Source organism: Terrapene carolina, unplaced genomic scaffold (genome assembly GCF_002925995.2).
Source record: "Terrapene carolina triunguis isolate 2854851 unplaced genomic scaffold, T_m_triunguis-2.0 Scaffold103, whole genome shotgun sequence".
Classification (NCBI taxonomy): domain Eukaryota; kingdom Metazoa; phylum Chordata; order Testudines; family Emydidae; genus Terrapene; species Terrapene triunguis.
The window spans coordinates 3,987,007-4,010,746 of NW_020664454.1; the positions used below are offsets into that span (position 1 = coordinate 3,987,007).

The 23,740-nt window shown below is 44.2% G+C and overlaps 1 protein-coding gene across 1 annotated transcript in view; it reads left to right on the plus strand.

Moving 5' to 3' along the window:
• LOC113406542 (excitatory amino acid transporter 5-like) overlaps positions 1-7,391 on the plus strand; it is an 88,960-nt gene extending 81,569 nt beyond the window's left edge. The window contains exons 9-11 of the mRNA XM_026651819.1: positions 642-776; positions 4,060-4,159; positions 7,155-7,391. Of these exons, the coding sequence (XP_026507604.1) occupies positions 642-776; positions 4,060-4,159; positions 7,155-7,391 (472 nt within the window). The remainder of the gene's footprint in view (positions 1-641; positions 777-4,059; positions 4,160-7,154) is intronic.
• The last annotated feature ends 16,349 nt before the right edge of the window (positions 7,392-23,740 follow it).

Below are 23,740 nucleotides of genomic sequence, written 5' to 3' on the forward strand. Positions count from 1 at the left end.
CCAAATAGATGAAGCCAGGATCTAGGATGAGAGCCTCACCCCTACTCCAGCCCATGTATGCTGTCTAGAAGGGCTAGAACAACATAAAAAGATTGGCCAGGGAGGGTTCCCTTGGTGCAGGACCTACAGACAACATCTATTAGGTTCGTTCCTTGCCATAGGGTTTACACTGAGGGTGGGTGTATATCAACTGCAAGTCTGTAGTATGCAGCACTGAAGAGATTCTGGGGACAGGCTGACATCACTGAGACAGGCCCTCACAACTCTTCAAATAACATTGAAGGCTGCAAAGCAGCCTAGAATCAGGAGAGTGCAAAAGTAGCTCAAAGCCACCTTAGCAGCCCTCCCTTCCCTTAGGTCAGAAGTTCTATGCTATGACTTAGAGGTGCAGCGCAGAATCTGACCACTGGAGCTCACCTACTTGGCTGTAGGGATAAAAGATGAAAGTGTAGCAGGCTAATGTGCCCCATTCTAGCCATCTGGCTGATTTCTAATCACAGTTCATAAACTCCTGTTGCAGTGGTTTGTGTGTGAGTGATTCTGGTCCAGAAACAGTCAGGTAGAGATACGTTGTTACTGTGTGTTATTTCCAGCCATGTGATATGGCTGTTAAATCTTATTGTTCCTCTTCTTGTTTCAAGTATCACAGCAACAGCTGCCAGCATCGGTGCTGCAGGGATCCCACAAGCTGGCCTTGTGACTATGGTCATTGTTCTGACATCAGTTGGGCTGCCTACCGATGACATCACTTTAATTATTGCAGTTGACTGGGCATTGTAAGTAACTTAGTGTCTGAACCTTCCTTCCATCTGCAAATCAAGTTGTTTTTCTGTACTCTGCATGTCAATCCATAGACGCTTAGGGAGTCACAGCTGTCACTTCTGCACATCATAATCACTGGGAACTTCACAGAGACAGCAGGGATAGAACTCGAGAAAGCACCTAAACTAACGGAGACGCTTCATTAGCAGTAGAGAGTCTATGGCCAGAGCTAGCTGAATTAATAACAAATACAGTGATTTATTTTGAATTTCAGCTCTTTCTTTGTGAATTGTCCATGAGCAGATTTCAACTTTCATATCCTTCATTATTCAAAACTGTTCAAGTTTTTAGTATCTAAATTACGAGCAGTTCAGTTCTCAACTCTGATAATGCACAGGCCAGGTCTACAGAGATCATCTAAATAGTTCAATATTTTGTCAGTTAACTCAACTGTTGGCATTCATGCTCAGACATGATAACATTTTGCAGTGTAGATGAGGCCATAGTTGAACAGTTCTGATTATATAAATATAATACCAGTAGATATAATACCCTCTCTCTATTTACAATAGCTGCTTTTCTTTTATTCTAAATAAGTCCTACAATTTAACATTTCTTCATGATTCCTCTTAATACAGTAAAGATCCATTGCACAAGATGCTACAAAAGTGCAATTACAAATTCATTGTATTTTATTTAAACTTACAACACTGAAAGTACTTTATGAAGTATTAGGAAAAAAAAGTTGGGCTTGTGCCCTTTTTTGTTTCTGTATGACGCTTAGACAGCCTGAAGGTTTAGTATTTTTTTACATTTATTTTTTACTTTCAAAAATATCAGGAATGTCAAGTCTGGCCTTTCTTGGTTTTGCTGGAGAACTTGTGGGAGGTTTCAGGAATGTTTACTGTGAACTCTAACCTTTAAAGGGCAAGGGTGTTGAATCTATAACAAAGCCATTCTTTAATAGTTAATAAAGCTCAACAAAAACAAGGTGTTTAAACACTCTGACTAAAAAGCTCTTCCCCTCTCAATTACTCAGTTCTGCCTCAATACTTGTAAAGTCACCATTTCACTATTTATCCAGTCATCAGAGCCATTCAGCTTAGACAAGACTTGAATTTCTAGTGTAAAACCAGCAGAAATTTAAAACAAACAACAACAAAAAACCACTTCCGGCTCTTTCTACACTATACAAAAATCAAAGACGGGTGCATGCCCAATTCTTTTTTCCTTTGCAGGTCACCTTGAGTGAGAAGGGCATACTTACATTTCTTGGACTAGTGCTTGGCAGTTTCATAAACCTATAGGTGCAAAGTGAACTGATCTGTTTATATTGTGGTTAGCTTTACAAATATTTTCATCATTACATTTGGGGGTAGAAAAACATAAAGGTTGCTTAAGTGATCTGATAGTACTGAAATCTCCATTACAATGCATTAGTTGTACTACTTGTACAACAACTCATTTAGGTAACCTTAGTGAGTACGTGAATTTAATAATTTTATCCAGTGCCCAAGAAAAACCCCACACACACTTCTTACCTACTTTGTTAAAATGCTGAGTATAAGTTTTGTATCTGATTACATATACCCTCTTATCAGACCCCAAAATAGCTTCTTCTTACTCAAAGTGCCTCTAGGCAGAATCCAAAACTAACGATCCAACATGTCTTTCCAAGAGTCAAAACTTGTTCACAAGCTAAGAAAAAACTTGTAAGACTGTAATAGCACCTCCTGCAAAAACCTGCTGTAACTATATTTTTGCATTTTACTTTTACTTGTGAAGCTCTTCATCAAAGCAGAGTCAAAAGCAGTAAGTTAAGGCTAAGAGGGATAGACACATCTAGGTCCAGATTTTCAAGTGCAGTGGACCTGCAATTTTCATGTGTAGTTACTGTAACTGTAGATGTAATTTGGATAACTGCATGCAGGTGCATCTAATTAGGCATGCAAATACACTTGCAAATTAGGCATACAAATTAAGCATGCATAAAGTGTATGAAAAGTCTGGCCCATAGAGTTTAAATCCACTGTGTTCTATATGCTTTGAAATCTGAGTAGTATGATAGTGGACCTTCATTCACTTTTATAAGCCAAACATCTGAATGATTCTGAATCTCAGTTTTATTATACAAATTCATAAATTAAGTTACCAATATGATAAAGTTTTCAATGTATTTCACACACAAAAGGATACGGTTAGTTTGAAATACATGCACTGTAGTTGTAGTCATATTGGTCCCAGGATATAACCGAGACAAGGTGGGAGAAGTATTACCACACCTACCTTGTCTCTCTAACTTGAAACACACCTCTACCCCGATATAACGCTGTCCTCGGGAGCCAAAAAATCTTACCGTGTTATAGGTGAAACCACGTTATATCGAACTTGCTTTGATCCACCGGAGTGCGCAGCTCCCCCACCCCCCGGAGCACTGCTTTACCGCGTTATATCCGAATTCGTGTTATATCGGGTCGCGTTATATCAGGGTAGAGGTGTATTGTCACTTGGAAATAATGTATTAAAAGTAGTTTCAGATACTACCCTTGTCAGTGAGTCCCATCAATATTTGTGGTTTTACAATCCATTTTTAAAAAATATTTTTTTCTTAGCATTGCTGTGTTGTGAGAGACCTGTACAAACAGGGAGAAACAGATTGATTAACTGACTAAACAGGGAGAACACTGAAATTGATCCCAGGATATGAGAATCGCGAAATCTATTATACACAAGATGCTGTCAAATGCACAGAGTCAATAAACTGAAAATATTCTCTCTCATTTCTTTCTGTCCTAGTCTTAAGTGTTACTTGTAACAATAGCAGGTAAGGTGTATTCAGACAGGAGTGTGATATGAGTTGACTGTTTCCCGTTAGTTTGATATTGCTAGGAAAGCATTGTTATTTGGGTATGTTGTTCTGGAAGACAGTAAGAGGCAAATTGCAGACTGTACACACAGTGATCTCCTTATCCAGCATTCTGGGTGCTGTGATTCTTCATTTATCAGGGACCTGCAAGATATTGATTGCCCTCAACTCACTTGAGTTGAGGAACTTGGCATTTTGCAGGATCAGTCCCCAAATCAGACAATATTCTGAATTTTTAATATCTAAATACTCAAATACAATACTATTAATAGAGGCAAATAGCTCACAGATTGTGGAGAAAACAGCAATGCTTATACTTGAGTTGATTTTTTCTAAATATTTAAAGTGTTTAATCAGTATGTACCTGTTGCAGGTATGACTATTTCCAAGATGGAGCACCTGTCACCTAACACCACTGTTTTGTTTGTCAGAGACAGATTTAGAACAATGATCAATGTCTTGGGAGATGCCCTCGCTGCTGGAATCATGGCTCATGTCTGCAGAAAGGAGTTCACCAAGGATGGTGATGAGGTAAGAACAAGACAAAATGATTCAGTCTGGAGCAATGAACTCCTTGTCAGTATAAAAATATTTTAAACATCAACTTCTCACATTCATTTATTCTGGATTAAATTTATATTAATGGAAAGAACAAAATTAGGCTATGGATCAAAATGCAAAAGTAGGTAATATTTGTAGCATTCGTGTAAAGGATTTACCTTTTTTTTAGGAAAGTACAGAAGATACATTATGGAGTTTAAACAATTGATTGTTGCCCTTTAATGAGGGATGATATTTTAAACTCTGGAGGTGGGGAAAGGAAGTATCTCCAAATATAGGATAGCAGTTGGATTTCATCACTGTGCACCATCACCTAACTAAGCAGGTAGTGTCAGAGTCATGGCTTTTTAAAGTCATTCGCAAGAGTATGACCCTACAGTGCAAGGTATTTGTTTGAATACTGTACCACTAGAGAACCCAGAACACTATGTTGTGGGCTCTATAGCGCATTGCACAAAATGCCATGTGCCACATGTAGGACCCTCAGGAATATGTATATAAGAATTAAATGGGGCCAGGGGTGTAAATAGAGCTCTACAAAAGTCAGAAGTTTTTTCCATGAAATTTTATCCTTGACATTTCTCTTTCCATTTTGGGTGAGTTCACAACTCCCAACATTTTGCTTTCTTGTGAAGTTTTGGGACAATGCTTTTTAAAAAAAAAAAATCAGATCATGCAAAAAGCCACTCTGGCACAAAAAATCAGATTGTGAAATTATGACCAGAAGCAAGATGGCAACCATCTTTGTGCATGTGCAGAAAAGGGCAAATGAAGAGTATGTTCATGATCACAGTGAATATGGTAGAACTGCTCACAACACCCACTGCTAAAATAATCTTCCTCCCTCCACCACTGCGAACATGTTACTCCCTTCTAAAATCCCTCCACTGGCATCTTCACCCCTCCTACATCACATACAAGCCCCTGCTTACATCTCTGGTTTTCTTTCCTCTTACTTCTTCTCACAGTCCTTGTGCTCTACTCCCTTTGTTTTCTTCCCCCACTCTTCTCTTGGTGTTTTCTTCCATGCCTCTCCTTACACCTGGAACGCCCACTCCTGGTCCAAAAGGTGACCCCTGTTCATTCAAATCCCTTTCTAAATCAGATTTCTTCTACCAGCCCTACTGCTACTAGTCCACCTAAGTGTTAGTTCCCAATCACGTCTGTTAATTGGAGTGCCCCCAATAAACTTCCTCTGCTCAGCCAGGACAGCTTGTAACTGAGTGGTTCTCTCTCGCTCTTCATGGGGCAGGACTGTGTGTTTTTCTAGGTCTTGCATAGCATCCAGCTCATGCAGAGCTTAACTAAATAATACAAATAAGAATAGTAAATTATTATGGGATCAGTTCTCCCATTTTACTGCCTAATCTTTCTGGAGAATCCCATTGTCACTGCTTGATACAATGTGCTCAGAACATTCAAACTTTCATGTTTTGTTAGCTAGGGTCTTATACTGAGAGGTGCTGAGCACCCTCAACTCCCATTGATCACAGGATGGAGCCCTTAAAACCTTGGCTAAACTAGGAGCCTTTTTGAAGCATACAGACTAACAGAAACATATTTAATCCATTATAAGGCCAGAAACAAACATTATGATCATCTAGTCTCACCTTCTGACTAATACAGGACTCCTGACATTTTATTACAGTATTTAGTACTATTATTTTCCTTTGGAGGAAGGTTCTTAAAACTCTGTCCTGGAGCATCGTATTCCATTCAAATATATAACCCAATTCCCCTGAAGGATTGTAAACTTGTTTGCAGGGAGATTTATTTTCTACTTGGCACTCAATAACCATCTTAAAACATACCATTAGTCGTCTTTATGTTTTGGCTGCACATTTAGTGTAGTTAGTCATATATACCCAAAGGGCAGGTTGTCTCAGCTGCAAGCCCACCTCCTCCCTCTGCCAATATTTGCGTATTGTTTTCCCCATCAGACCATCTTGGTTTCTATTTTAAGGATATTTCAACACATTACTTGTGAAATCAATCAATAAAATCCTCTTTTCCTTTGAAACAGCACAGAGGGAAAAGCTTATGTTAGCTCAGAGGTCTAGTAGGTTGGTAACAGGGAGGCAAGGAGGTACCAAAGCATAGATAGACCAATGGTCTATTCAATCTGGTGTCTTGGCTCAGCAGTAGCCTCTACATTATACTTCAGAGAAAGACAAAACCCCTCATAGCATCAGTAGACAATAAGGAGGAGCCCCATGATAATGCAGTATTGTACATGACTCCATCTGGCCCAGACACATTAGGGTTTGTAACCCTTGTAAGTTGGTAGTCTAACTGTGGGCGTTTTCCCTACTCATCTCTTTTGAGGATCTTACTAAATTATTTGCATTGATCAAATCCTATGACAATGAACACTGATTGCCGGTTGATTATATGTTTCATAAGTAGTTTTTCCTTTTTTCTTCTTTGCATTTGTTTACATTTAAGTTTCTTAGCTGTCTCTCGTTCATGCAGGAAGGAATAGGGAGAGACAGATTTTTAAAGATATTTAGACACCTAAAGATGCTGGTAGAGCTTCTGAAAATCCCATTAGACATCTATCTGCATCTTTAGGTGCCTAAATATCTTTAAAAATCGGGCCCAGGGTGAATATAAATAGCCATTCACTTAGCCATTCATCCCTTTTCTAAGCAAAGGGACATATACTGCCTTGAAGAATGGTTGAACTTCCAGTGATAACAACAGTTCTGCTGATGGACCAAGGGCCAGATTTACTAAAGTATTTAGGTGCCTAAAGATGCAGATAGGCAACTAGGGGAGGGTTGGGGAAAAGTGCCTATGCAGGTTAGGCACCTAACTCCCATTGACTTTCACTGGGAATTAGGTGTCCAACCTGCATAGGCATTTTTTGCCAATTGCACTAGGTGCCTATCTGCATCATTAGGATGGGATTCATTGCCTGTGTTTAGCAGTGATAATATGCAGCATCTTGCTGTTTCCCACACAGGTGCCATTGATCTGTGAAACTAAACCCATCAGCATTCATCAAATCATGGCTTACCAGAGAAATGGTTGTGTGAAGAACATGAGTGAGTCTCATGGACCAGAAACAGTGAAAGCGTTTCAGCACCACATACCTATACAAGTGGAGCAAGAACTAAACCCAGCGGAGAACCACACAAAGAAATCCAACAGTAAAGACCACTGCGCTATTGAAATCAATGAACTGGAAACAAATGTGTAATTGCTACGTTTGATGGTATCTGTTACCCAGTGACCTGGTACCCAATCACTACCTCACAGCTGGAGGGAGGACTCTGTCTTATATGGAAAAAAATGTGGAGTTATGGTCAGCATGCTTGTACTGGAGCTAGGTGACTAGCTGTGATGAGAAAAGATACAAGGCTTGAAAGAGATAGGGGGCTTCTTTAGGGGGATGATTTTAATACTGGGAAATTAACCAATGGACAACTTTGGTTCTCCCTGGGCAAACTGATTTGATTCCAGTATAGTATCTGACACTCCTTTTTTGCTTTTTTTTTATTTAACCCCTTTTTAATTATTTCTGACAAAAGCCTTTTTTTGCATCTCACTAATTATGAACATGGTATTTATGTAGATGTATTGCTGCCAGAAACGAATTTACAAAACGTACTGAGAGTGTACTAATTTTGTCTTCTCTTCTACTCCTTAAACAAAGAGTTTACGCTTAGTTTTAGAATAGCACTAAGAAAATTGCACTGATCTCAAGAGGCAAATCTTTTGTAACTAATAATGCCACAAACTGAAAGCAAAGCAAAATATTTATCTTTGCAAGAAAACACATTTAAAAAGCTATTCTGTTATACACACTTCAAAGATAGGCATCAAACTGCAATATATGGTTCAAAGATGTCTAGATTCTTGCAAAGGACGGTTTGCCTTCTAAGTGCCAGATCCACACAGAATTTTGTAATAATCTATCTCTGCAGTAGAATCAGTACAATATACCTGCAATGGCAGAACCATGCAAGCCCTAACACATAAGCACTGGTGCTAAAGAGTGTTCACTGTTCTCTTTTCATTTATAGACTGTTTCACTGTATATGTATAAGCTCAATTCTCAAAGCTCTTGACAAATATGCTTCATTCCAAGGGCAGACTAAACACAGACTGGAATCCAATGCAGATGAGTAATATTTGGGTTTTGTAGGGAGTTTGCTGTGGAAACTGGCTTTTTATTTTTCATTATACCATGGGTTGGACTACACTGAATGTTGTCTCTTTTTTTAGCCATTACTGAATCTTTGGTTACAATAAATTCTGCTGGGTGTGTTACCAATGTTTGCAATGAAGAACATTTTAAAATAAACCTGACATTGTGAAAATAGGCTATCTGTGCACTTCTAGAATGAATGTATTCTTACTTCTCTGTTCAAAGCTGGGATGGGGGGGGCGGCATGACGTGCTCAGAACATTCAAACTTTCATGTTTTGTTAGGTAGGTCTGGGGGGGGGGAAGGATTTCTGGAAGGATACAGAACCAGGTAGGTACAAAGATCACAAACTATTTCCTGCCAAACACCTGTGTATTTTGTTATTGTTATGCCTGCCACATCAGTTCCTGAAAATCTTTAGCTGGTGCTATAAAATATTGCTGAATGTTGAGATGTCTTCTATGGGAAAAATTCTGAATTTACACAGTCTATTCAGAGAGGGCAATTTTTTCAGCACTTGCCAAAAGCAGGGGCATGCACAAGGGGCAGGGGGAAGCAAGGGCATGCCCCTCCCCCCAGGAATCGGCAGGGGCACAGAACTCCACTTCACAAATAATTAAAGAGTAGTTTCAAATATGCAAAGCAAACAATTCCTGAACAAGCCCTAGAATAGAACTGATTCATCCAAACTTATCAGAGAATGCCTATGTATTATGAATACATTTGCAGAAATCAGGATCAATTGAGGAATGGTTCACTAAACCAAAAATGACGCTAAATTGTAACAACCTTCCAGTTTGATTCTCCACTGCCTTGCTCCTTGTGTAGTCATTTATATCTGTGCAAGTGGCTGCAAAATCCTATCATTCTGAACTGGTAGCTTTTTACACCTACTTTGTACAGGTGTAAATGACTGCCAAAGGGGCAAGGCAGACCCAATGTTTGTAATGAATAGTTCAGTCATATGGTACCTACTTCTTAGACAAGTCTGCCCACACACCTTGATTCCAAGGTGCCCTGGAGTGCCAGCTAAAAAGTGCCATCAGGGTGCCAGCCAGCAAAGCCACATGCTACTTTTTGGCCTTGTCTACACAGTGCATTAGTGCGCGAGACACGCTGGCCTGCACTGGAATTTATACTGCAGCTCGTGTGTACTAATTGGCCCATGTGGACGCTGCCATTTCAAACTTCAAATTAAGTGCACGAGGGAACTTTTAGTGCACACCAGCAGGGTCCATGCAGGCTGGTTAGTGCATGATATGCTGATGCACAGTAGACTTTATACCCCAGCTAGTGTCCACTGACACACCATGTAGACAAGTCCTTAGTCAAATGGTAAGATCTATGAAGGACTGCAAACCCCCACTGCCTGCCCTGTGCCTTCTTTCCTAATCTATCTTCTAGGTATATATAGGACACCATGCATCATAATATCTAGGTGTAGTTTCTTACCCTGTGACGTCAGGATAGCTCTTGGACTATACACATGGTATATCACTCCACACCACTATATGGCTCCCATCATTAAGGCAGCTAGGTGCCTGATGCAAGTTTCCAAAAAAGATGTCCTAATTAGGATCCTACAGTTGCGAATTCAGCTCCCCAATTTTTTAAAAATATTGTTTTAAACCCTCCTTTGTTAAAATTACCAACACAAAAGTGGAAACAAGACTCAAGACTAGATGTCCTCTTGGTGGTCATAGGGCTTTGAAAGATGGGGCATCAATATCAGGCACACAAAGGAGATCGAACATTACTGCACTGCTGCTGGTTGATTTTATATGACCTTCATCTAACTTTTCTCTGTGCAGGAGATCCATCTTTTTCTTTCCTGGAACAGTCACATCAAATGTTAAGATCTTACCCTGAATGCCTCCATGAGTTCAGAGTCTAGTGAGGCCTCAAGAGACCCAAATCAATCCTAGCATTAGAAAATTGTATAATTTCCACAAAATACACCTCTCAAAAGGAAAAGCTTCCTCACTCAGAGGAAAAAGCCAGTGGTCCTCAGTGAGTCTTGCTTATCTAATGAATATCTTTAACCTACATAAAAAGAACAGGAGTACTTGTGGCACCTTAGAGACTAACAAATTTATTAGAGCATAAGCTTTCGTGGGCTACAACCCACTTCTTCGGATGCATATTGAGTGAAACATATCGAGGAGATATATATACACACATACAGAGAGCATGAACAGGTGGGAGTTGTCTTACCAACTCTGAGAGGCCAATTAAGTAAGAGAAAAAAAACTTTTGAAGTGATAATCAAGGTAGCCAAGTACAGACAGTTTGATAAGAAGCAAGTGTGAGAATACTTACAAGGGGAGATAGATTCAATGTTTGTAATAATGGTTTACCCTCTCTCACCATCTTTCAGTAGGTGGGGCATGGGAAAGTCTTAGGTATGAAATGGCAAAATGGAACATTTTTATTGGAAGGAAGGAAATGTACTTTAAAATGAATGCTCTGTTAGTCATATTGTGCATCTATACCCCATTGATAAATAGCTTAGACTTGGCTTTGAGAATATTAAATGTTATGTCAATGGTGCCATTAAAAACCTCAGCCATCACTGCGGCGCATGCCTTCTGTATGTGTGCTGTGACTACTGCCTATTACAGCGATCATAACTCACTGTTACTTTGTCTGTTTGTTGTATTCACTCGTAGTCTCTAATTTTATACTTTGATTGTACGTAAATTCTTTGGGACCAGGATTATCTTTTCTTTATGTTTGTCCAGTGCATCACTCAAATGGGACCTCTAGAAGTATGTCTGCCCTACATAGTAAACCCAGATCTGCATGACCCATGCCTGCAGACTCATTCTTTCCAAGCTTACACTTGAGCGTCCATACTGCATTGCTATGCAAGCCTCATAGCTGTGCTGACACCTCCATACTGCATTACGCAGACACGAGTTAGACACTGTGGCTTCTGGGGACATCTCCCAGGGTTCTTAGTGCCCATGCTAGCTGTGGCGGCACTCAGGCTTGGTTCATGGTGTACTATGGGAGAACTTGTCTGGTCATCCTGTGGCACAGCCTGGAAATGCTGTTAGCCCATTGGCCCATCCAGTTTAGCTATTTCCCTAGCAACATGGATCCACTGCCGGTGGAAGAACGTCTCCTGCTTGTGCTTTCACTCCTATTTCAGGAATCAGGCAGTGCATTTGTGAGATGCTGGTGGACTTTTTGGCAGCATGAAAGGTCCCTCTTGGAGGAGGGTACAGACATGGCATCTGCAAACCAGCTGATGCTGCTCATGCCTGTTGTCATAGCCATAGATTCCCCATGTAGAGCCTGGTGCTGTTGGAGCAGGACCACATGCACAGACTGGTGGGATCACATTCTCATTCAGACCTGAGATGACCAGCAGTGACTCCAGTACGTTTGCATAAAGAAGCAGACATTCCTGGAGCCGTCCAAACAGTTGGCCCTGACCCTCCAGCAACAGGACACAGGCATGAGGGGAGGCCATGCTGGTCCAGAAGCAGGTCGCTGTAGCCATCTGGAAGCTGGCTACCCCAGATTGCTACAGTTCTCTGGCTAATAAGTTTGGTGTTGGCAAGTCGATTTTGATGGGTCTATCAATGAGACTCGTGTGCCCATAGTTTGCCCTCCCAAGGAGCACATAAGTACATAAACTGGAAAGGGTACTACTTCATCAGTATGCAGGTCCTGATCGACCATTGGGGCAGATTCATGGTCACCAACATGGGATGTGCTAGCAAGGTGCATGATGCCAGGGTTTTCTGGAGATTGGGACTTTACCTTCATGGACAGGCTGGGACATTTTCCCTTCCAAATGACATTGTTATAAATGGAGTCTCTGCCCCCACTGTTATTCTAGGGGACCCCACGTATCCCCTCCTTCCATGGCTTATGAAACCGCACCCTGATCTCAGACGCCCTGGCAAAAGAAGGTTTGACTACATCAGTGGTTCCCAAACTGGGGTTCGTGAACCCCTGGGGGTTCACGAAATGTTACAGGGGGTTCTCAGGAAAAAATTCCCTAATGGCGGACAGAACTGTCCCTAGGGATCTTGGGCAGCACAGGGCCAGCAGCCCAGAGCTCCTGGACTTCCAAGAGCTAAGCAGCTCAAAACAAGCCTATCTATCACACTGAGGAGATTTAAACTTCAAGACTCCTTATAAGAAATGGAAAGGGAGGTGGATATTTTTTGATATTTTTAAAATTAAATAGGCAGCTAGTATTGTTTTTAAAATTATTATGAAGAACAAGTTTAAGCTTTGTTGTAACGTGCGTTGTTTGCCTGGACTGCTCAAGACCTGAATGCTTGTGTAGGAGGAACTCTTTGAGTTGGCTTCTTAAATACCTTCATGCTGTTTCACATCTGATACTCCTTGATGAAACATAGGAGCCTTGTCTTATAACAGGCTTATTCAAAGTGATACAAGTTACGAAAGTGAGATCTTGGAAGAGTGTTGCCATTTTCATAATGTAATAAAAAAACTGTAATGATAAATAATAATTAATAATGAATAGTGTGTAATAAACAGTGTCTCATAAAAACAAATTTTATATTACCAAGATCACTGCTTTTATAATTTATATTCAGGTAAAGGAGAAAATCCCTGGAAATATTCATTTTTTAGGAGGGGGTTCACGACACTTGACATTTTAGCGAAAGGGGTTCACAGGTTCTTAAAGTTTGGGAACCACTGGACTACATGCTCAGTAGCTGTTGGATGGTGGTGGAATGTGCATTTGGTAGAGTGATATCTAGCTAGCCGTGCCTTCAGGACCATTTGGATGCCAGTGTTGTCAGTGCTATCCATACTATCGTGGCCAGCTGTGCACTGCACAACATCTGCAAGGCCAAAGGTGATCCATTTTCCCAGGAGTAGACTCATACTGCTGCATTGCTGGCATGGAACACACAACCAGAAAGACCATCTATCATTACTGGGGCAGGCTCCACTTGCACAAGGGAAATCAGGGATGGTCTGTGCTCCCACATATTGGTTTTGCAGGGTGACATGGAGGAGGGGGAGTGACATAATGTAGTTATCCCATGCTTCAGCTTCAGGGCCTGGGTCAGCTTAAGAAGTTGATAAAAACTGTTCACGTATTTCCACATACAGTAAAGGACTTTTGCATAAGAAGGTTTTTTATTTATTTGGTTAGGAGTTTTATGAAAACAGTTAACGAACTGCAGCTCACAGCTTATGGATTGCAATGATGAAGTTTCTTTCTCCACTGAGGACATTGTCATGCAGCATTCTGGGCTCTGGGCTTGGCAAATTTCCCAGGACCCAACTGAATTCCTTGTAGAAGAGGAACATAGAAAGGGAGTTCCCTGAGGTGCAGTTATCATCCTGGGTTTGGAAATAGGCAGTTTTAAGGCACTTGATCACTCTTGCCATTGATTGTTGGCAGTCCGGTAGATCCTCTAGCATCTCTGAGATACTTTTGTGCACTCTTTCCAAAGTCAAGGTCTCACGTTATTGACTTGAACTGGGACCGTATAGAACATGGTTGCAACTAAGGTCCTGTAGTGGCACCAAACATTGTATAAGGGGGGTCAAATAAGGTGTCCAAGACAAGGTTATGGTTTGCTGGTTATGATTATGCTATCTGTATATGTGTATCATTTTTGTAGTTGAAGTTATGAATATTGGCTCTATACTGTCTGTATTTCAAACTTCTGCTATTCTTCTGGGTGCCATCCCAGACAAGTTGGTTTCAGCTCTGCCTAGCCTGCTTGATGGCCCATTAAAGACCATCAGCTATACAATTGACCCATTGAGATACGCCTTGTAACTCAGCAAAGTATGCAGGGACGTACCCATGTGACTCCAGGCTCCATTTTGCTGTAATTTTCCACAGTAAGGACAAAGAGGTGTTCTTACATCTGGAAAAGACTATAAAAGGCTAATGCCTCATCTCCATCTTGTCTTCAATCCTACTTCATACCTCTGGAGGAACTTTGCTACAAATGGAAGTTCTACACAAAGGACCCAGCGGGGGATGTACTCCAGAGACTTGATCTGAACCTGCAGTTTATTCTATCACTGCTATACAAGCCTGAACCAAGAATTTTGCCATTACTGTATGTAATTGATTACATTTAACCAATTCTAGCTCTCATCTATATCTTTTTCCTTTTATAAATAAACCTTTAGATTTTAGATTCTAAAGGGTTAGCAACAGCGTGATTTGTGGGTAAGATCTGATTTGTAGATTGACCTGGGTCTGGGGCTTGGTCCTTTGGGATCGAGAGAACCTTTTTTCTTTTACTGGGGCATTAGTTTTCATAACCATTCATCCCCATAACGAGTGGCACTGGTGGTGATACTGGGAAACTGGAGTGTCTGAGGGAATTGCTTGTGTGATTTGTGGTTGGCCAGTGGGGTGAGACCAAAGTCGTCTCTGTTTGGCTGGCTTGGTTTGTCTTGGTGTGCGTAGAAACCCCAGCCTTGGGCTGTAACTGCCCTGCTTTAAGCAATTTGTCCCGAATTGGCACTCTCAGTTGGGTCCCGCCAGAACCAGCATCGTTACACATGGGTCTTGTGCTCCTAACACCACAGTTGTAACAGAATCTGACTGTGTTCCTCTGACTCACTAACAGTACACTTGATATAAAGCTTCTTCTTATTGTTGGACATAGTTAACACACAATATGGTTAATTGTGTTTAAAGTTGAGCAGCTCCAGCTGGAGGTGTGGGCTCTGGGGTGGGGCCAGGGATGAGGGGTTTGGGGTGCAGGACATGGCTCCGGGCTGGAGCAGGAGGTTGAGGTATGGGCTCTGGGCTGGGGGGTACGGGGTCTGGGGTGGGGCTGGGGATGAGGGATTTGGGGTGCAGGAGGGGACTCCAGGCTGAGGCACGGGAAAGGGTTAGGGGTCCTGGTGACACTTACCGCAGCTCCCAGGAAGCGGGCACCAGGTCCCTGCAGCCCCTAGGTGCATGGGTGGCCAGGGAGGCTCCATGCGCTGCTCTCACACCCACAGGTGCTGCCTCTGCAGCTCCCATTGGTCATGGTTCCCAGCCAAGGGGAGCTGCAGAGCTGACGCTGGGGGCGGGGGCAGCACACGGAGCCTCCCTGGCTGCCCATGCGCCTAGGGGCTGCAGGGACCTGGAGGCCACTTCCGGGACCTGCGCAGAGCTAGGGCAGGCAAGAACCTGCCTTAGCCCCGTTCCCCTATTGTGCCGCTGACCAGACTTTTAATGGCCTGGTTGGTGGTGTCGACCAGAGCTGCCAGGGTCCCTTTTTGACCGGGCATTCTGGTCGAAAACCGGATGCCTGGCAACCTAGTTAAAATTCTAATGGAGATGAGGCATGGATAGTTTTTAACCTTGCTGTAGCTAGTCAAGGTCAACCCTAGGTGGTGGGTATAGGGTTGGCCTCCACTAGTTACATTAAGGTAAAAACTACAGGGCCTTGTCTCCACTAGGATTTTATATTGAGTTAGTGATGGACTGACTTGACTTAGGCACCTTAATCCAGGCGAGGGTTCACAGCTAACAATCCCAAGCAGCGACTCTACCCAAGCCTGTCAGTGAAGTGCCTAAGACTCAGATCAATGTTAGCCACTTATGGCCCAGATCCTCAAATGTACTTAAGTTCCTCTCCATTTTTCTCCTGGCTAATTTAGATGGCTCCCTGCTCAGTTCGCTGGCTTCTGAGAATCCCTTTTTAGGCACCTAACTCTCCCCCTACAATGCATGGGGCACCTGGGCTCCAATCTCAGGTCTGTGAATTCCACTGGGCAGCAGGGCATCTAGGATTTAGGCACTGCAACCCTGAGCATTGCAATGCCTGTGTCCCCTTTGTGAATCTAAACCTTAGTCTCTCTGTGTCTCAATTTCCCCATCCTGGTCGCCCGTCAGTCACCTTCTGCTGCCACCTGCCCCTCTGCTATGACCTCTGTAGGTCAGTCTCAGCAGTCTGAGCAGAAACACTGCCCCACCACAAGTGATTTCAGCGCTTATTGAGTACTTAAAATAACAAAAGGCTCCTAATGAAGCCTATTTAGCTCTATCTTTAAACAGAGGAACAGGTTAAACCAGAGCAGGGACCCGGAGGGAGAGTCCACATCTCCTGGCTGGAACACCTGTCCCCACCCCTCTTACTCTCACAGGAATCTGGCTTAGCAAGTTCATTTCAGCTGAGGGTGACCCCTCAATCGGGACAAGCTCAGCACAGTTCTACTCCCCTTTAATCATACAATGAAGATAACATTGATAGCAACATTTCACTACCCCTGCATTCAGTACTAAAGTGATTTGTAACCCAACACCAGCCAAAGCTGATCACTTGCAGCTACACAGCTCCTGTCTGCTAGATACCTATGCAGAGTAGGTGTGTTCATGTAAATACAGTTTGCTCTTGAAGTCTCTCCAGCCCCAAATAGCAGTCAGGGGAGAGTTCATTCAGACCCTGCTTGCAGGGACATTACATCTTTAGCATTTTTTCCCAGAGAAGGGTATTTTAATAAGATGGAAAAAGCAAGGGAAGCAGATTTAAAAATGTTTTATGTTCCATTGATATCTCACATTGCATCTACCACAAACACTGTAAGAGCTAGAAGAAAAAGCAAAAACAAAAAGAAAAAAATACCAATGTTGAAATGTTTCATTATGATTTCACTGGTTCTAGTGGTTTTATTGGTTTTTACTACTAGGCTATTAAAAACATGTGGAACTTACACAGAACCAAGTCAAACTAGACATTTTGAGCCCTAATCTGCCAATCTTCTGTTCCATTTAAATATGTCAAGTGTTTTTAATCTTTGGTGGCTTTATTTCTTGAAAACACAGTTAAACTCAAAATGCAGAGATTTGCCTAGTTTGCAGTTGATCAATAATTTACTCAGCAGGAATGCATTGTTTTAAAATGGACCTTGCCCCCCACTCAGGTTTTTATACAGGAATGACTATATCTACATCAAATTAATCATGACATGTAGATAATAAATAAACCGAATGAAGCACACAAATGTGTATTAGTGGAGAAAGGCCCTATTTACAAAGCTGACAGCCAAATGCTAACTGTCCCAAAACTTGGGGCAGGGGATTGGATCCATAATTGTGGTTGGGTACAGTTCAAGTTGTCATTATTTACACAGAAGATTCAGAACGCGATTTCTCAGGGTATGTTTTCACTCAGGTGATCAGTACATGAGTGTAAGTGCAAACAGTCCAGGTGCAAATAGCCACACTGCAAAGCCATACCAGAGTTACTGGGTCCTCACTGGTGTTGCACTCACCTGCGTGTGTCACTAACTGTGGGCATATCCCATTGTGCTACAGTAAACTGACCTGCTCTATGATTCTTTTAAAGAGAACTGTGGGAGAACTTGTTTGTCCTTCTTGGTACACAGCAGGAATTGTGGGAAGGCATTGGAGGACTATCAGCACTCAAGTGATTTAGCATATACTGCAAAGTAGGTGGGCTAACAGCCTCAGTGAAAGCTTCAAATAACTTTTAGCCCACAAACCCAGATGAGCCTTCTAGCCCAGGTTGAAAGTACCACTAAACTCGGTGAGAGAGTTTTGTGTGCGGATAAGAGTGGGATTAGGGACAACGCCCAAGTAAGAGCCTGAGTTAATTCTGCAGTGAAGACCTACCCACAGGTTTTTCTCTAAGGTTGCCAGGTTGTCAATATAGCATGCTACCACACCCAGGGTGACTCAAGCACGAGGCATACTAATTCCTTCATCTGTGGCTGACAGACTATTGCAAATTTAGTCTCATTTACCGATTCAAAGCAACATCCTTGACATTGCCATAATCTCACACTACAAATAGATTTTGGTATTTCCATCCGTTGTATAAAACAATTTGAAAACCTTAGCATCTGTTTTAAAAGCATTTAGAATGAGGACATTTTAGACACCGAATTTGGTGTTGGTCTGTTTAATGTTCTTGGACATTCAAATTGCATTTGAAGATTTTTTTTAGTGGAAACACTTTGTACGACTGATTGATTGTACGATACATTCAATATCCACTCCCTCCATATACAACTCCAGCTGGCTGACTTCATAAATGCATGACGATGAATCAGAGTTGCAATATAACACTAATATTTTCCTTAATAAAAACGCAGAATGCAAGGCTTCTGTAGGGAATTCACTCACTGTTACTTACACTAGTAATTGCTTTGTTATATTGCAATGGCTTCCATAAAATGAGTCCCATTCGGGAGAGAAACCGCATGAACAAAGCAGCCTGCATTTCATGAAGTCTCAAACTCAAGTTCTCTAAACTTATTTGAGTGTGCTCGCACTTATAAAGCAGCTATTCCCAGACCAAAACAAAAACAAAAAACCAGCGTGCTAATACAGAGTCCCCAGGCGAGCACAGCTGCAAGCAGAATGGGGTTGGGTCCGTTGGGAGCTGCGTTCCTCAGAGTCCTGCACTCTCAGCTCTGCCATGGACCAGGACAGCGGGCACGCAGCGGAGAACTGCAGGACTCTCAGGTGCATAGCTCCCTACCATACATCTGCTGCTACAGGTGCAGTGGGGTTGAGAGCCAAGTTCCTCACAACCTTTCAGCTTCCAACTGTCATCTCTGTCTTCACTCAAGCACCCAATGCAAGGCCGGCTCCAGGCACCAGCATTCCAAGCAGGTGCTTGGGGCGGCAATCTGCAAGGGGCGGCAGTCCGTGTGTTTTTGCCGCCCCAAGCAGCACACCGAATTGCCGCCGGGGACAGCGGGGGCAGTCCGTGTGCCGTTAGGGCGGCACGTGCGTTTCCACGGCGGCGGCAATTCAGCAGCAGCTTCTGTGTTTAGCTGCCCGCGGCGGCAATTCGGCGGCTTCTATCTTCCGGCTGAAGACAGAAGCTGCTGCCAAATTGCCGCCGCCGCGGAAATGCGCATGCCGCCCTAACGGCACACGGACTGCCCCCGCCGTCTGCGGCGGCAATTCGGCGCGCTGCTTGGGGCGGCAAAAACAGTAGAGCTGGCCCTGACCCTATGGATCATAGAAAGGGCAGCTGATAGCGTGACAAACACAGCTTCCAGTCCAGCTGTGTCTGCAGGGAGCTTTATTACTAATGCAGCAACCCCACCTCCTGAGGCAGCTTAGGGAACAAGCCCCCTCTCTCCTGCCTGCAAGGGGGCAGGGAGATGGGACTTGTCCTAAACACACCTCAGGAGTTGGCGTGACAGCCCAGCTCCTCAGGTGTCTGGGGGTGCTACAGGGTTCTCCTGTTGGCCCCAAACCACTTCCCCCTGCACCCTCCTAATGGGCGTCTGGGGGTATTTGCATTGGGGCCTGGGGGAAAGAGTCTCCAGGCTCTCCCAGCTGCTGTTCTTCCCCAGGAAAGGAGGGCTTGCAGTTCCTTCCCCCGGCACTGCTGCCGGATTGCGCAGGGGGGGAGGGGAGAACTTCACTCTCCCCCCCGCTTCCCCCAGCTATGTCCCTGGAGGGCCAGGAGGAAGGGCTCCCACAGAAATGATCCCCACTTATTCATTTAAGGGCTTGCCATAGAACTCCCTTGTGAAAAGGAAGGTTCTTTTGACAGGCCCCGTGATGGGTAAGGGACAGGACTGGTCAACATTTTTCCATCCAAACTTTTTGATGTTCTTTTTTCCTCCCCATAGAAAATTGGATTTTCAATTAAAACAAAATTTTCACCAAAGAAGTGTCTGCTTTCTTTGGAAAACTGATTTTTTTAACCAAAAGGGAATAGCCAAACCCCCAAATATTTCAATTCTGAAATAGCACTGTGGTGCCTCCTGGGCATTGTAATTCAGGTGTCACATGCTCCCATTCTCTGTGGGGCCAGGCTCGTCAGGTGGACTTTCTCTCTAATGATGCACCAACCTCCCTGCACCAAGAGGTGACCTCCAGCGGTCGTTAGAGGTGCCTGTGACCCACAGGAGTGGATGCAGGAGCTGTGTTTGTGCCTGCGTTTTACTAGCTGCTCCAGCCGCATTCCCCCACCATCATGCTTGGGGACGGGGAGAAGGGCAGCTGGAGCAGTTTATGGCAGAGAAGGAGCCACTGCAGCAGCTCTCACACCCCACCAACACATCCCCTTAACCAACTCTGAACCTCCCTCGCCCTACACAGCCCAGCTCCTCTTCCCCGGTCTCCTGGGCATTCCCCACAGCACTCACTGTGTGCAGTCTTCAGGCAGGGCAGTGGCCATTCTCCCTTCCTCTCCCATCAGCTTCTGGGGCTGCCTGACTGGGCTTTTCTCTTCAGCAGGCCCCTGCCCCCCTCTTCCAAGGGAGATCTTCAGGGTGCCCCCTCAGTCCATGAGGAGGCCCCATCTTCTGGACAGGGCTGTTTTGCCCCCACGCCTTTCAGAGCCTGGGCCCCACACAGCTCCAGTCTGTGCCTAATAGGCTGGGCCTAGAGAAGCCACATCCCCCAGTGTGAATGGGGTTGTCTGTCAGAGCTCTGTCTCACAGGGAAGCTGCACCTCTAGGGGGTGGGGCCATATCTTATATGGCAGGATCCTTCCTCACAGGGCCTCCCTGTCTGTAGGGGGTAGGCAGGCCTGGGCCTCGACATGAGGCTGCTCTGCCTCTGCAGACACCTCCCTATAGACTGGGGGAAGATGAGGGGCACATCCACTCCCAGAAGCAGCTTATGGTGGGGATGGGAGGGTGGAATCACCACTGCCCCCCCACTTCAGGCCCTGAAGTCTCCAAGGGTGAGTTATGGGGTCCAGCAGGAGGACAGGGGAGCCGCGCTGGAGAGCGGTGGTGGGGTTTGAACATGGGGGGGGGGAAAACACCAGGAATAGAGGAGTCAGTGCATTGGGAGCTGGGTGTAAGAGCAATGCGGGGGGAGTGAGAGTGGGGGCAGCACACTATCGGTTAAAGAGAGTGAGGGGACTGGCAGGAAGAGGATGTGGGGTGCAGAGCGGGAAGATGGGAGGCGGATCTGAGACAGGAATGGGAGCATGTGGAGAGGAGGAGCGGAATTGGGAGTGGTTGCATTGATGTGGGTGGTGATGGAGCTGAGCCAGGAGTGGGGAAGTGAGGAGGCAAAGCTGAAATGGGAGAGTGGGGGAGATTTAAAGGGGGGGGCTGAACTGAGTCAGGAGTGGGTGGGGGCAATGGACAGTATCAGATCTGAAACAAGAGGGGTAGGAGGGCAGGTTGGTTGGCAGTAAGGAGGTGTGTAGTGGCAGCAGTTGCAGGAAGAACAGAGCTGAGATCTGGACTGTGGAGCATGGGGGGTGCAAGGGACTTGGAGATCGGGACAGTACTGATGATTGCTAGGAAGAGGAAGCTCCTGTGCTTTGTAGATTGTCAATTTTTAAGTGCAGGAACTGCTGCCGAGGCTAGATCCACAAAGGGATTTAGATGCTTAACTGCCACTTTAGGCACCTAAATCCAAAACCCCCACTCAGTTGCCACCAAACCCTTTGGGCATGTAAATTCCCTAGGCACCTAAGTGTCTGTCAGTAAAGTCCCCATGGCACCTACATTTCTGATAGCAGGCATGTGCAAAGTCACCTCAGTTCTGACACCTGGTGTCTAGCTTATGCCAGCCCCAGCTAGATCTTCAAACTAGCTGATTCCCTACCTAGCTCACCTCTAGGTACAGATCTGGTAGGACCACACTCAATGTCTTCCGTTGAAACTGTTCCACTTTGTATAAAATACTTAAATATTTATTAGGCCAGTGACCAAGAGCATGAGAAGGATTCTACAGCCCTGGGGTTAAGTATTTTATATAAAGCTTTCTCAGGAGAGACAGAGACACCCACCCCAATCACCCAGATGCTAGGCACTTACCTGGGAAGAGAGAGAACTGGGTTCAAGTTCTTACTCTGCATCGGAGTGGGTCTCCCACGGCCTGATTGCTGTGACTACTGGGTTTAAGGGCTCTTCTTTGTTTGAAATGACTGACCTGACTTAGGCACCTAACAACAAGAGAGGTTGGGCAGCAGTGGATCCCAAGAAGAGGACGGTGCCTCCCATTAGGCACCTAACTCCTTTTGTTGGGCAGGTTTTAGGCTCCACCCCTCTCCTTAACATTTCCCATTGCCTAGTTTAGGCACTGCAAAGCCTAAGGCCCCTTTGTGGATCTAGCCCTATGAATCTGTAGAATGGGTAGCACAATGGGGCCCTAACTGCAATTGTGGCCTGTAGGCACTTCTGTAATATAAATAATAGAGTAGACAAAATTTTAGAAAATATACTGTAGGGATGAATCCTGCCCTAACTGGATTAGGGCTGGCTAGCCCAACAGGACATTTCCCTCTCTACCTATTATATGTGAGATGTTGTCTTTGGCTCATACTCTGATGGCAAGAATGAGTCTGTTCTCCCGTCGTTAATGAGAAGTTGTTAGACACTTGGCAGAGCAGTATATAGAAGTTTCTCTGGGAGAATGGGGCTCTGCATCCCATAAGGAAAGAGGGACATACACACACTCACTTGTTTGTTTTAAATCTCACAATAAACTACTAACCTTGTTCCTCTTCAATAGTTGCAGCGTCAGGAAGAATCAGAATCCCTCCGAAGGTTTCAGTTTGAAGGAAAGTGATAAAAGATTGAGTCTTGCTGGTGAGAACTTACCAATGGGATAATTAGGTAAGTCAGGTTTTTTGGGGCTAACATCCATGACAATGTTCTTCTAAATCCACAAAAAGGTAATGACAGTGCAAGCTTCCCTCACTCTGAATTGGAGGGCTAACTCCAGTTGTCTGAGGGTTAGTTTCAATGCCCATTCAATCCTTTGCCTTACAGGTACTTACACTGGCTTGGTGCCACTGTAAGAACTTCAATAGGTAGCTAGAGAGATTCTACATAGGGCCGACTGCAACACAGCACTGGACCAAAGTCCACTAACTCATTTCACCTAGGCTAACGCAGGCTCAGACATTAACTTTCACTCGCTACTCTCATAGCACCAACCAGGGAGCAGAAAGGGGATTGGTAATAGGATAGGAAACCTCACACAAACTAAGGCTTGGTCTACACTTACCCCCCAAGTCGAAGTAAGGTACGCAAATTCAGCTACGTGAATAACGTAGCTGAATTCGACATACCTTACTTCGAACTTACCGCGGTTCAGACGCGGTCCACACGCGGCAGGCAGGCTCCCCGTCGACTCCGCGGTACTCCTCTCGTTGAGCTGGAGTACCGCAGTCGACGGGGATCACTTCCTGGTTCGATTTATCGCGTCCAGACCAGACGCGATAAATCGAACTCGGAACTTCGATCCCCAGCCGCCGAACTAGCGCGGCAGTGTAGACCAGCCCTAAGTCATTTCCAATATTACACTCCCAGCAACTACAAGGGTCTCAATCCATAACTGTACTGAAATAGAGAGTTGTGTCTAGGGTGGGTTTCAAAATTGGTCAAGGTTAGTACAGTGTTCTAAAATGCAAGGAGTATTTTAGGGAGGGATTTTAAAAAGCACCTAACTCTGAAGCATTTTCAAAAATCTCACCTTA